The sequence below is a fragment of the Pagrus pagrus genome (genome assembly GCF_965226575.1).
Source record: "Pagrus pagrus genome assembly, chromosome: 15".
Taxonomy (NCBI): Eukaryota; Metazoa; Chordata; class Actinopteri; order Spariformes; family Sparidae; genus Pagrus; species Pagrus pagrus.
In genome coordinates this window covers 3,377,216-3,391,458 of record NC_140199.1, presented here as the reverse complement: position 1 = coordinate 3,391,458, position 14,243 = coordinate 3,377,216, and the positions used below count along the sequence as shown (strand labels likewise).

General features: G+C 42.6%; 1 protein-coding gene across 3 annotated transcripts in view; it reads left to right on the top strand.

Moving 5' to 3' along the window:
• The first annotated feature begins 6,901 nt into the window (after window positions 1–6,901).
• atrnl1a (attractin-like 1a) overlaps window positions 6,902–14,243 on the top strand; it is a 247,352-nt gene continuing 240,010 nt past the window's right edge. For all 3 annotated transcript variants that reach the window (XM_084375615.1, XM_084375614.1, XM_084375613.1), the window contains exon 1: window positions 6,902–7,769. In XM_084375615.1, the coding sequence (XP_084231741.1) occupies window positions 7,522–7,769 (248 nt within the window). In that variant the 5' untranslated portion in view covers window positions 6,902–7,521. The remainder of the gene's footprint in view (window positions 7,770–14,243) is intronic.

Sequence of the window (14,243 nt, the reverse complement as noted above, 5' to 3'; positions counted from 1 at the left end):
CAATTACACTTGCATTTCAAGTCTGTACTTTAATATACAAGATAAAATCCACAGAGGGAAATCTTACTTCTCGTTTCTTCTCTTCTTATGAAACTAATTTAAAAATTCAGTTTGATTCCACTGGACCGTCTGAAATATCTCACAGATTAAAGGTCCTATTTGTAAGAAAAGTTGATTTTTGAGTCTTAGTCCAGCTCGTCAAATACTGACGTACCAAAAATCAACTTATGTTACAAATAGGACCTTTCAGGGTCCATTGTTAGGAGGAAAGGGGATCTAACTTGTGTAACTCATTTTCTTAAATTCTCCTGTAGCTAAAAAAACTATTATGCTATGTTTTATGTCATAACATAAACATCTAGTAGTGTAATAATATTTTATTATTTGAGAAAAAAAAAACATGACCTTTGGGGCTTTTTCTCTCCATACATTGATTTAATTGTTGAAGGAAGGAAGGAAAGTTGTTGTTTCAGCCCAATGTCTGATTGCAATTTTATGGTACATATGGTATAAAGATCATACAGTAATACAATGATGTGAATATATCATATAATTATTGCATTTTTTAATATCCCATGTTTTCTTTTAAATCACTTGTAAAGTACTTTGAACTGCATTTTGATCTGTTTAAAAGGTGCCACATGAATAAAGTCTGATTGATCTATTAAAATTAATAAGTTCAGTATGTTTTTCATGGTCAATAATAAACTTCAACAACATCCTGATTTGTTCTCTGTGAATAAAACTACAGATCTGCCCTTTTTTGTATCAGTTGCATTAGCAGCTTTTAGGCAGCAGGAGGCGCCAAACATCAATCCAACATGATAATCTTTTTTTATAATCTTTTCCCAGGGCTCATTTAATTCCCCTCCCTCTGCCGTCCTCTCACTCTCTCCATCCTCTCACTCTCTCCATCCTCTCACTCTGCATCTGTGTGTTTTGGTGTTTGTGTTCCTCCTACCTGTCTTTAGTAAAACGGCCTTGATGGCGTACAACATGTCGTCTCCACACACGTGGGTTTTTTTTTACAGCACATCTGCTCTATTAAACACCACAGCTGGCAGCCAAAGACATTAATACGAGCGAGGGATAGAAAAAGACGATGAGCAGAAAACCAACGACGTTGCATGTGGCTGCTCGGTATTCTGCATATCCCTCATAATCCTCATCCATCCACGTCCCTCTGGTGCAGTTAGTTATTTTAATTATAAACAAACTGTCAAAAATCAATATGTTTTTTTTCTTCTTCTCCTTTCATTTTCCTCACAGTGGGGTTCTTTGTGTAAGCCAATCAATATCCCTACTTTCTGTCCTTTGGGGGAGGTTAAAAACGATCTATAATAGAATTCAATTCAAGCAGCAGGAATAACAACAAGCCAAACCAATTTCCCACAGGCTAACAGTGGGGTTTAATACCGCTGTTTGCTGTTCCTTGGAGCTTTAAACTAGTAGATATGTGCACAGAGGCAGGCGGCAGCTTGTGCCCGTCAGTCCTATTAAACTGGAAATGTTAGAGAAGAGCGGGTCGACGGGAGTTGGAAGACTTTTATTCCAACACGTTTTGTCAGAAACGCCACCGAAGATGAATATATGTAGACGCAGATGACAGGAAGGAGCTTCTCCCTGCACCATGTCTCATTATACTGACACTTGTGACACCAAACTCTTACAATTATTTTTTTTTACTTCAAACTCCACCAGTTAGTTAATGAATATTGATGTGGAAAAGGGCGCATATCTCCATATCCTTGACCTTGTCATTTATCTCGACTTGCAAGGCAAAAGCAGATCAGTATTCCCATCACAAGACATTTGATAAATACCCTCCCTAATTTAGAGGCAAGGCAGATGGTCTCGTTGCTGGCAAAAGAGCTGCGAAATTAGGACAAAGAAAGAAGTGTATGTCAGCAGCATCAGCAGCAGCGGCAGCAGCAAGGTGCACCGCGAAGAGCAGGAGGTAGTGTTGTGTGTCCCAGGAGGGGCGTAGAAAGGAAAAGCCAGTCTGCAATAAACCAGCTGTTTCCTCGCAAAGTGGCCGACTGCCAGGATACCTGCTGTAGTCAGATAACGTAGGATCTAGGTGAGAATCATCCAGAGCTGTTTGGTGAGCTAAATGTCGGGAAGCAGTAAATGACGGTGACTCAAATGAATTTTGAAGGCCTCTCACATTAAAGTAGATAAAACATATTCAAACATTGTAGATTAATGTTTCCTTCATAGATGTTTTAGATGGAGCTGTTGTTTGCAGAATCAACCCACTCGACAGAATACATTTTGGTAATAATGTGTGTGTCTGCAAAACCACAGACAGGTGGAAGCTACTTATGAATGTTGCAGAACGACTGCAGGGTTAACTGTGAAAGCAGCTTATTACACCCCCTGCTTACGTTTCTTGATATGCGGCAAACTTTTGTAAAGCAAAGGAGGACGATTGGGGTCGAGGTCAGGTTAACAAGCACAAGACGCTCAGATAATGCAAGTGAAGTTACGACGTAACGTATTTAATTCGACCCAAACCTCAATGTTTTCCTGAAACAACATGTTGACCAAAACAACATATATCACCGTTCGCAAAACAATGTGACCGTTGCAGCGTAACTGCGACACACATATTTGGACCACAGTTTGGTTAGGTTCAAGGAAAACATTGTGATTTTTGTTAAAATCGCTGTGTAACTTCTCTAACTTGTGTTACAAATGTACCTACCTTACCTAAGTAACTTATGGCGACGTCATCCTCCCCATATGGACTTTTTAGTCTTTACTTCCTCCTTTGCAGCTGTAATAGTTGCCACAGCCAATAGAGGTCACTGCCGAGGAACAAACATACGTATGGATCACAATAAGCTGCTTTCATTTTCAACCTATATACTCTTTTATATGAGGACAGGCTCAAATGTCCCGACGTCTCTTCAAAAATATCCAGTGGTTTCACATTTACCAGTGTTAAAGCTCCATATGGACGTGAAAGTCAGCTCATATATGTGTGATGTGAACCTAATATGACGCTTTTATTGTAGAAATGTCAACATGATTCCTTTGACACGTACAAATTTGAAGATATTGGTGTTTTACAGCAACATGCCAACATTTATTCAGGTGACCGGGCTGCAGCAACAGACTGAACGCCAACAGTCACTGCCGGCATTCTTGATACATTAATTTGACTCAGACTCAGACAGATTAATTAATTTAACTTTTTCCCAGAATCATCTTTCTTTCCTCAGAGAAAGTGACTCTGACAGGAAGCTTCACACTGTCTCCTATACTGTACCGTCAGTCAGCATTAGTTTCCTTTTAACAATCAATCTTTTTCTAACCTTAACAGTGGAGTTTCTGTTCTACAGTGCAATGTGACGACAAACAAGCTATTTTGTTATTTATGTATGAGAACCATAATTGGTTTGTAGCTTCCCAGTGATGCTCGCACACTTGACAAATTGCATCCAGCACAGTGATGATGTTTTGAAAGATCTAATAACCGTAGAACAGCAGAAGGGTTCTGTTTACTTCATCAAGTGTTTTTGTATCTTTATTCAGTCAGATACAAAGAAGTAACAGAGGCCTAGTCTTACAAGGAATTCATATATTAATGCGCACGTTTGCTAATTTTATGCACCAGAAATCACAGATCATGTGGACCCAGTTTGTTTGTATTATGTAATCATGAGACTTGTGGTGATAGTGATGGCTATTTGAGCTTATGACCTACATTCGCTTCAACATATGATAGGATTTGAAAAGCTGCATTAATGTATTTTTAAAAAAAAAAAAACCCTCAATAAGTTAATGGACCCACAGCCCTGGTGCCTCAGTTAATACGGCTGTGTTAGCGCACATGTAGCTCAAACATTTCCTCCTATTTTGAGTTAATAGTCCAATATTTACTCTTCTTTTAGCTCTGGTTTGGTCTCCACCATTTACTGTGAAAAACTTGTGTCATATCACATTATGAGTATATGAGCTGACTTTTGTGTCAGGAGGCTAAAGGAGATGGTGGTGGCGTGACAGCTGAAGGCTGCCGAGCCAGAAACCGCCGTTCAAGATGGTGTTTCACCGTTTGTTAGCATGAAACCACTGGATATTTTTAATTGTGACGACAAAACCAGATATTTCGAGAAAACACATAATCTTTTCCGAGCCCTCACCAGCACAGCGAAACATAAAGAAACTGGGTTTGAGAAAAAATGTCTGGCACTTTAGCTGCTAAATGATCCATCTAGTTGCTTTGTTTGTCTGATGTTTGGTGATGGACAGGTAGAGCACAGTCGGCGTATCAGGGCTTGTTTTCTAAAAATCCGCCTCCTGTTGCTGCTGGAAACAAGGTTGAAGAAAGCACCGAGCGTGAACCAGATACTAAATGTGCGTAAAATCAAAACTGTGCAGCAAAAAGAGGCTAACAGTCTCCGTAGAGTTGGTTGTAATTCCCCAAATGTCAATCCATCTCACATCACACGCGGGCTTGTCTTTTGATTCATCGTTCATATAAAGAATTTTATCGTCAGCATGTAACCAAAGATGATGTAATTGATACATTTTGATTTGTTTGTAGCACCCGATAGCGTTCACATAATCCAGCAGTGAAATCCCCAAAGTTCCTCCTCCCAGCTGCTGATGTTTCCAGACGTAACTGAACACAGCTGTGTTGAGTTTCAGGACATTAACAGTGATCTGGGAGGACAGTTGGGGATTTGGAGCATGATTGGGTAACAAAGTCGTAAAACTGTGTTGTGTTGTGTTTTGCACTTAGCTTGTGATATACCAGCTCTCTGCTCAGACATGTCACTGTTACAAATCAATATCTCAAATGGAAACCTTGTGATTCTCTTCATCACACTGCGGCGGCAGAGTAATATCTTCCCTGAGATGAGTCTGTCTTCTGGTTTGAGGATTATCGTCCTCTGGCTCGCTGGATGTTTTTTGTGGGCCCTCGGGGAGCACAGATGCAAATCTTGGCTTTGTTTTCCAAAAAGCACTGCTTGGCTCCGAAGGATATCTTTGTGTCTTTTAAGCCTTGAAAGTGAGATAAAGTTATAAATCAGGAAGACAGTTTGGGGAATTAGGCCTCTGCTGTGTCAGTCTGGTTTTAATGTTCCCGTCGTAGCTGAATCTGAATCAAACTCAAAACTCATCGAGGCAACGAGAAACTAAAGAAGTCTGATTTATTTTTACAACTCATGTAATTATCGTCCGTGTTCACTGATCAGTGGTTGATCTCTGTGATTGATGAACACTCAACACCGATCCCATTTCGAACTTTTTACCCCTAACCCTTGTTTTTGAGTGCCCTCTTGTCCCTCAGAACAGAGTAACAAGAGGTAGTGGTTGAAATCCTCCCCTATGAAATGGGAAAACTCTTCAAGACCCTCATACGTCATCAGTTGTCGTTGATGGGGTTGATTTCTCTTGACCTGGATGTGAAATATGTCAAACTGTGGTAATGTCATGCATAAATCAGTAATAACAATTTAACGATAGCTAGTTAGCTAGTTGGTTACCGAGACATCAGCAAACTAGTAGCTCCCATAACCCTCAGTTTGAAGTGTACCTCTAAAAAACCCTCCTCTGTCCTAAGAGTCGGCACACCCTTCCCCTGGGCGTGAACGTGCAAAACAGAGAAATATGGCTTGGACTCAATCCCATTCCCAAGTTTCACTCCTACTCCTTCAGTTACAAGTTACTCCCCCTATGAAATGGGAGAGCCCTTCAAGGACCTCATACGTCATCGGTTGTTGTTAATACCATTTACGTAAACACATGTGACCTGACATTTCCAATACGCCGTCTTCAGCTGTGGTGATTTCTCCTGTGCTCCTCTGGCAGTCCCGCTGTTATCACAACGCCATTTGCCTTTAATTTGATGGAGATAGAAAAACTTCAACACCGCAGTTTGTTCTTCACGCTATCAATAAAATCATCCGATTAAAAAGAAGACTGCTTCACTACTCAGCCGCTAGCGGTGCTTTATAGGCTAACGTTAGCATCCCGTGCACTTACCCTGCCAGTCTGGACCGTCATGCACAAATCTGCAATGTAACGTTAGCTCAATCAAATCCCAAAAATAATAAATGGCTAGTTAGCTTCGTAAGTAAGTTTTTCTGCAAAACAGCAGCTAAATTCAAACGTATCTTAACTTTAACGTATATTTCTGTTGCTACTCTACATCTGTTTAGGTTTAATTATCTCTTTCTCTCCTGTCACAACTCTGCTTACTCTGCTTAGGCTTAGGCCCATAAAAACACTGGGTTAAGTTCAGGAAAACATCGAGGTTCGGCTTAAAATACCTGCTTTGGTCACCACAAAAACAGGCGAACCCCACGGACTCAAACTGTGGTAATCTGTTCGGCAACCCTGTTGCCTGTATCTGGCTGCTGATGAACAGATACATCATAATATCACTCTACCTCACCAGACCTCGCTCTAATGGATTTAATGAGGATGCTGATGTATTTATATATTTGTTTATGCTGTCTCCAGATTGTCTCAGTCAGTTTTCCAGTAGAAATTAAACATCCTGCCGCAGATTTATTCCCTGTGGCTAATAACAACTGAAGTGTGTGTGCATGAGAGAGGCTTTGTACGAGCCAAGGAAACATTGGAAGACCTTCACCTGGAGACATGACGTGTGTATGGCTCGCTGAAGTGCTTTTGAGCAAGACCCTGGAGAGCTCATATCCTAACAATACAACATACACTGTATATTTCCCCAGTTTGGTTCCTTCTTCTCTTAAATGCTCAAAGTGTAACCTGCCACCCAGTCTCTGTCCCTGTCTTTGTCTCTGCACACTGTCCGTTGCTGCATGGCGTTGACGTTTTTTTTAAAGGGAACTGCCCCTTTAACCGCGTGGCCGCACTGCTCATGCTCGGGGCTTTGTGCAGGAGTTTCCCCCCGTCAGAGAGCAGCTGTGGACGGGAGAGCTGTAGCGGACCGAGCGGAGCAGAGAGGAGCGGCGCTCCGGGGACAGACACAGAGAGAGAGGAGCTGCGGCTGTCGCATCTTCTTGACAACCAAACCCCGGGCAGAGGACGCGTCTTTTGTGTGCCAGCATCCGGCGGGAGAGCAGCTCACGGCCGCCTTCATCTGCTTTATTTCATCCGCGGGATTACAGTGTTTGACGTGGAGGCAGGATCATCCGGTCACGGTCGTGTGTTTACATCGGAGAGCCTTGACCAGCGCAGGAGGAAGTTGTCTTGTTGGACTCGCTCGGAACACGCTTTTCCTGTGTTTTTTGGGGGTCTGACTGGATTTGAGTGTGCGGTGTTTTTAAAAAAAATCGAAAGTGTTTTTTTTTTTTTTTTTTTTACATGAAAGTTTCATGCCTTTGTCCTGTCCCGCAGCTGCCTCCGCACCGCACCGCACCGCTCGGCATGTTCTGACGGCGCGTAATTACTGTTTTCCTGCGTCCTCTCCACAGGCGTCACAGGTACAGGTAGGCTACCTGAGCCTGCTGATGACCGCACACCTCCTCACAGAGTGAAAACAGTCCGTGCTCCTCAGAAAACACACACGTCGAGTCCATCATGGATGATGTTGTTGGTGGGATCCATCTGTGCACCTGGACCAGGTCGTCCAGGAGGAGCGCCCGGGACGCGTTGAGAACATACCTGGGAGTGTTTGTGATGCTGCACCTCGTGCTCCACACGGAAGGCTCCTCCGTGTCCAAGTCCTGCGATAAGAGCTGTTATTCTGGGAAGTGCATGAACGGGACCTGCGTGTGTGACCACGGATGGGTCGGGGACCAGTGCCAGCACTGTCAGGGGAGATTCAAGTAAGTTGGTAATTGGAGACATTAGGAGTTTAAATGTTTACCTGCCTGGTTATTATCTGCATCACTGTGTCTCACGCTGACATCAGGTGTTTGAACCAGAGGTCCCCTCTAATCTGTGTGAATGGCAGGTTAGTGACATCCAGTACAGCCCATAATAACACTGCTGATCAGTGACTAACAGTAAATTATCAGTATCTCTGTCAATATGGTAGTTAGAGTGAAGTCTCTGGACGTTACCTGGCTCTGTTGCAACAACATATGAGGGGTGATTAATGCCACAGCCCAACAAAGATCAGGCACCTTAAAGCAATAGGTTTACACAGAATGCTGATGGAGAGTTGGGTGATGTTTTGTAGTCCACAAAACATTTCTGGAGCTTCACAACAGCTGAAGCAGCCGGAGACTTCTTTTAAAACGTTAAAAAACAACCAACGAAACCGTAACGTGGCTCCGTACAGCTCATCCGCTGTAATCCAAGTCTTCAGAGATCCCAGATTGATTTGAAAATATGTCATTTACAACAGTTTTAAATCCCAAATCATCATCACTGTGACTGCTAAGCTAAAAAGCGTTAGCATGCACCCGGCCGGAGATGGGTGCCTGAACTTGATCTTGTGTCGACGCGTCTTTTCAAATCAATCTGAAATGTCTCGGCTTCGGGAGACTCGGATTACACCAGAGCCATTTCTTTCAGTTGTGTAGGAGAAATGCTGCAACGCTGTTTTGCTGTGAGGCTCCAGAAATGTTTTATGGATTACAAATCCACAGCTGATTTTTCCATCCACACAGAGGTGATGAGATCTTTGATTGATTTTTGGGTCAACTTCTCCTGCAGTCACTTTTACTGGCTGATAAATTATTGAGGATTTTGCCAAAAGCTGGTTTTATTTTGTCTGAGTGTATCAACAACAAAACTCTCCAGAGGACGATAACACATATGCACACAACCCAGTGAGCACCGTGCAGGGTTTCTAGGAATTTGTTCATTTGTTGGTTTAAAGAGAGAAGATGTTGAATAGTGTGAAGGTGTTTCTCCAGTCATATTGCACCAGTTGGCGAAATGTGGTCCAGATGAAGACGTAATGTCCACGCATTTAATGTTTCAGGTAAAATATCATAAATACAGAATTATTTGGCTGTGCGCTGCCAACAGGAATCTTCCAGGACATTGTAATGGGGTCAGAAAAGATAAATATGATGACTGTGTGAGTGGATGTTGAGGCTCGACAGGTAGAGCGGCTGTCTGTCAATCAGAAGGAGGGTGGCTTGAACCCTGACCAGTGTTAATGTATTTCATACAGAAGGATTTGCTATAAAGACACTTTTTATCCTTTAATATGTGCAAATAACAGCGTATAATCATCTTGGAGCCGGACTAAGAAAAGGCCGCATTGAAAAATCTCAGTTGAATGCCACTTCTTTTCAAATCCCGGTGAAATGTGGTATTAATTTGAACATTCAATCATCGTCTTTATATATAAAAGACTTTCACTGTGAAGCGTCTTTTCATTCGTGACCGTCTTTGAAACCTCTTTTCGGTTCATGAGCACGTTGTAGATAAGTGCAAGTAACTGCACAGGTTCAAGCTGGTTCAATTCATATAAGAGTGCATAACGCTTTTCTAAATATGACAGCATGTAATTTTAATGGCCAGACGGCAGATTGCTGTCTGCTGCTCAGAGTGAATGGAGCAGAGTGACTGCCTCTCTCTCACTGTCACTTTAGAGTACTACACACGGGCTTAAAAAGCCTGCTAAGGGCTGCCGTCTAGCAGCAGCTCTTTAAAAATAAATCAGGATTCAGAAACTTGCATGGCTGATATCTCGCCCCTGATGTCTGAGTGTGCTTTTTTTTTTTTTTACACTGAAAACCAGGTACAGGCTGAACATGACGGCACTGCAAAAACTTCTGACTGTGACGTTTCCAGTCGCTCATCCTCGGCTTCACTCAGCCACCAACCTTCACGTGACATGACTTTTTGTTTAAGTATCGGGCAAGTTACCAATCACATTAATGCATTGCGAGATATTGTCTAGCTGTAAGCAGTATGAGAACTCAACTGTGATGAGCTTTGTTATCTGTGCCAATCCGTTACTTTGAAAAATTCAAAGGAGAAGTGATGATGCAGCCGCTTAATGTTCAGTGTTGACTCTGCACACAGCTGTGACCACAGGCAGCGTCTCCTCTCTGGTTTATGAGACAGAGAGTTCAATGAAATGTAAAAATTCTCCTTGAATCCTAAATAAAGACACCTGGAGCTTCACAACTGTTGTCCGACCAGACCTGTCTTTTCTCTATTTGCCAGAAAGAGCTGCCTGACGTGTGCGAATGATCTACATTAGGCATCATATATGAGATCATACTTTTATTCTATAAATGGTTCAAAAGTTGAGCATCATATATTTGAGAATAAGATGAATAACAACAGCAAATAGTGTTTTTTATGGAGTATGAACTGCTGTTACATCAGCTCCTGCAGAGTGTTGCATTGTGGGTTGTTTGTTGCTCTTGTGTTGCAAGGTTTCCAAGTTTTTCTTCAGGTGTGTTTATGGAGCCTCGTTCAAGGTTTATTAGAACAATAAGTGCCATTTAGGAGAGTTTAACTCTGGAAACGTCTGACGGCTGATGAATGTGTGTTGCTGCTATGTAGGAAACATGTCTCCTGACGCCTTCACTGCAAAAATGGATCAGAAGCAGAACATACAGACACTTTGGGTTTGTTGTTTCGCAGTTTGAGGGGGAAAAAATCTACGATTGTATCCTCCCCCTGCTCATGCAGCAAAAGAGGAAAGACATTTTCTGGTATCCCTGCCCACTCTGTCCAATCAGAGGAACAGGCAGAGAGCAGGATCCTCCTGTTCTGGTATCTTCACCGTTAATGAGACAAAACGTAGCAGCTCACATAAAAATATGAAACTATTGTTTATTTTATTGGGTTATTATGGGTTATCAGCTGAAAAAAATCTGTGTAATCAAATCAATTGCATTTATAAAGCCCCAAATCACAAACACGTTACCTCAGTGGGCTTTACAATCTGTACAGTCGACATCCTCAAGCTGCTATATTGAAAAAAAAAACCTTTTAACAGGACAAGATGGAAGAAACCTCAGAAGAGCGAGGGATCTCTCTCCCAGACAGGCAGTAGATGTTTACAGAACAGAACCAAAATATCCCAGTTTACATATTTCATTGACAGAATATCTGATACAAGTAAATTATATAAAACATATGTGAGGAGTGGATCCAAGAGGAGGCCTGACCGGGCCGACAGAGGCCACACAAGATAACACTCAAAGAAACCCGTCAGAATGTAAATACGGTGCATCCCTGATATCGAGCCGCTCAAGCGATCAGCTCCTCCTTCTTTCTTCTCGCTCCGTGGCATTAATCCCCCCTCATAGCCACCAGGGAGGATGACGTTACCTTGTCACAATCACCTACAGCCTGGTCTGCACAAGTAAGGACAGAGAGATGGCAGGACCTCAGTCTTATATTTTCTCTCTGGAGGATCCTATCGATTTCTCAGTCGATGTGATTGTGGTGTGAAGGTGGTGAACAGAGCAGGCTGGAGAAAAGGCGAACAATACGGCAGGGACAAGCCTTTTCTTCTTGTGGCTGCCTCGTGGTATGATAGTGTGCATTAATATGAAGTAGTTGTCCCAAGCAAACACAGGGAAAATTTTTGCAAGGTAGAGCTGGTCCGGCCGAACAGACTGTAAAGCCTAAAATCTATATTGTAGTGATTTTTTTGCAAACAATGCAGGAACAATGCTCCTGAGATGCTCCAGCTCATTTCGCTGGTTATTGTGTACTTCTGTGTGGACGGTGTGAGAACATGGAGGGAGCACAGCAAGCAGCAGCCTCACTGATTTCTCTATCTGTCTTCAGTCGCCTTATCAAGCTGAAATTAAAACGTCGTTTGGCTTCGCTGTGGTTCAGGAAAACAAAATTTGACACACTTCCAGGAAACCACTTGAAGCCTTTCACAGGGCTGCAGCTACAGAGAGCACGAAGCTTGGTATGCTTCAAGACATCGTGCATCACTTTAAATATTGCAGGTAATTAGTAAAAGAGATGAAGATGAAAAGCTGCAGGCGACAAGTCGTTGTTCACTGAACCTTGACACGCTGAATAATACCTCTTCTATTGTGTGCAACACCACATGAGGCTGCACGGACACTGTTGTTCATACTCGAGCAGGATTCGGGAGATTCGACTTCATATTACTTTTTGTTGTGCAGCCTCCATTTTATGCCACTGTATACTTCCTCTACACTACATTTTGGAGGCAAATATTGTACTTTTTACTCCACTACATTTTTGATAACTTTAGTTACTAGCCAATATGCAGTTTGCTGCTTCAGAGCCAAAGTAACACATTTTTAATTTAATTTATTTTATCGCTAATCAGATAAAAACCCCAGTCCAGTAATCAGATTTGAATCCGGATATCAACAAGGCCTGTAATCGGTCGCCTCAGTGCACAGTATATACAGACATATTACATATATTATTGACATTTTCCATACACAGTATTTTGAACTCTTACATGACCAACTTTGCAGTCATACAACTTGCTGGTTGTCAACATCCATCCCATACGTCATCAGCTCTTTCCTGGAGCTTTACTGTTGGCACCTCTGTCCCTCAGACAGCCCCGTCACTGCTGTCCAAAGCATAAAGTAGCCTCGTCCTTTGATCTCAGTGCTATAAAAAGGCAGAATAAAAGCCTCGGTTGTATTAATAATTAGGCAGGTGTTGTTACTTACTGACAGCAACAACACAGGTGCACTCTCCAGCTCGTGAAACCCGCTCCATTCGCTCTTGGTCTTGTTTTGGTTGCGTAATTGCAGACACGCTTCCTTCCTTTCAACCTTCATTTTTCCAGGAAAAGTCCAGCCTGGTGGCGGAGAGAACAGCATAAAGACATTTAGGTGTGTAGGGAACAAACCTATATGTTGATGATGTCATTTTTCTACAGCCATTACAGCAAAAAGCTGTCTTTTGCCAGTTTAAGTAAGGGTGACAGACGGGGGACTCCTGTGTTGCAGCACCGTGGTTGGCCTCCGGAAAGCTGAATGTGACGCACTGTGTTCAGCCTGGTTAATGCATCCATGCTTTGGATACAGATGTTAAGCTACACATACTGACATCTGGCCCAGTGCAGTCTGTAGTCTTCTTTCCTTTCTATACTTTCATGAAAACACGCTTTTGTATTAAGCTCAGTTTATTATAAATCCATCTGAAAAATGGGCGGCTCCAGGTGGATTGCGAACTTGACAAATCTACACGTCCAACAACCAATTTCGTAGAGACGCTGCTGTCCCAGTAGTTGTGTTTTCTAAAGCCTCTACAGCACTTGTAGCTACAGCGGCTGTATCTATTAGTGAGGACGGGACGGGACAGCACAGGACAGGACAGGAGAGCACTGGAGCAGAGAAAAGGACCTGAGCTTCAATATCACTGCTGTGCCCTGAAAATACTCAATACCAAAAGCCTCAGTGGTCACTGGAGTGCAGTTAGGACACACACACACACACACACACACACACACACACACACACACACACTGTTGTGTCTCACATCCACACAGACAGATCCAATAAAGCAGAAATAGTGAGAAGATTCTGGCTATTGATTTAAGGTATTGGTGTTCTGTGTCGTTTCGTTGGTCCACAGTCTCAAACCCTTTGTCATCCAATAGCGTTTCGCCGTTTTCTCTTCCTCTCTGTTTTTGTTTCTTGCCTTCTTTGTCCGGACTGGATAACATCTTTCTTGTTCTCACACACAAAGCGAAAACAAACAGATATTGGGGCATTGAGTGACAACGTTGAGATAATGAGGAGATTGGTCAGCGGCCCCGAAAACGCCTGACGTTAAAATCCATTTAAGAAAAAACACATTCGGTGTTACACTCTGTCTTTCCCCCTTTCTCTCCCACCTCTGGTTGTCTTTTCACACAACAGTCTTTGCTGTATTTGTAGGACAGTAGTTGACCAAGCATCGATGAAGCTTGAGGACATTTTTCAACACATTCCTGTTACTAAAATTAAATTATTGATTTTTTTCCCCCCCGGCCCTTTGAGGCCTGTGTCCGCTTTTACCAGTATCTGTCATAGTCCAACAAGTCCTCATATTACCTACACGACAAAATAGGCTGTTTGTCCCAGCACAATCTGTAGGGATGTGCTCTTATATGCTGTTCCTTAAGATTAAGCACACAATGGAAGGATGATTTGCAATGTTAAGTTTTATGAACACAGCAGAACAGGGCAGATTAAGGCCAAGTCATTCTGGTGTCAGTGAAAACCAGAAGAGCCTCGATCTTTTCTGGCTCATGATAATTCACATCATCTTGAAAATACATCAGTAACAAACCCATTTGTCCTTTTCCAAGGCTTTTTAACGCTTCTGCTAACAGCAGCTGACCTACGATGTGACTACATACGATGTGATGTGTCCGTGAAGATCGT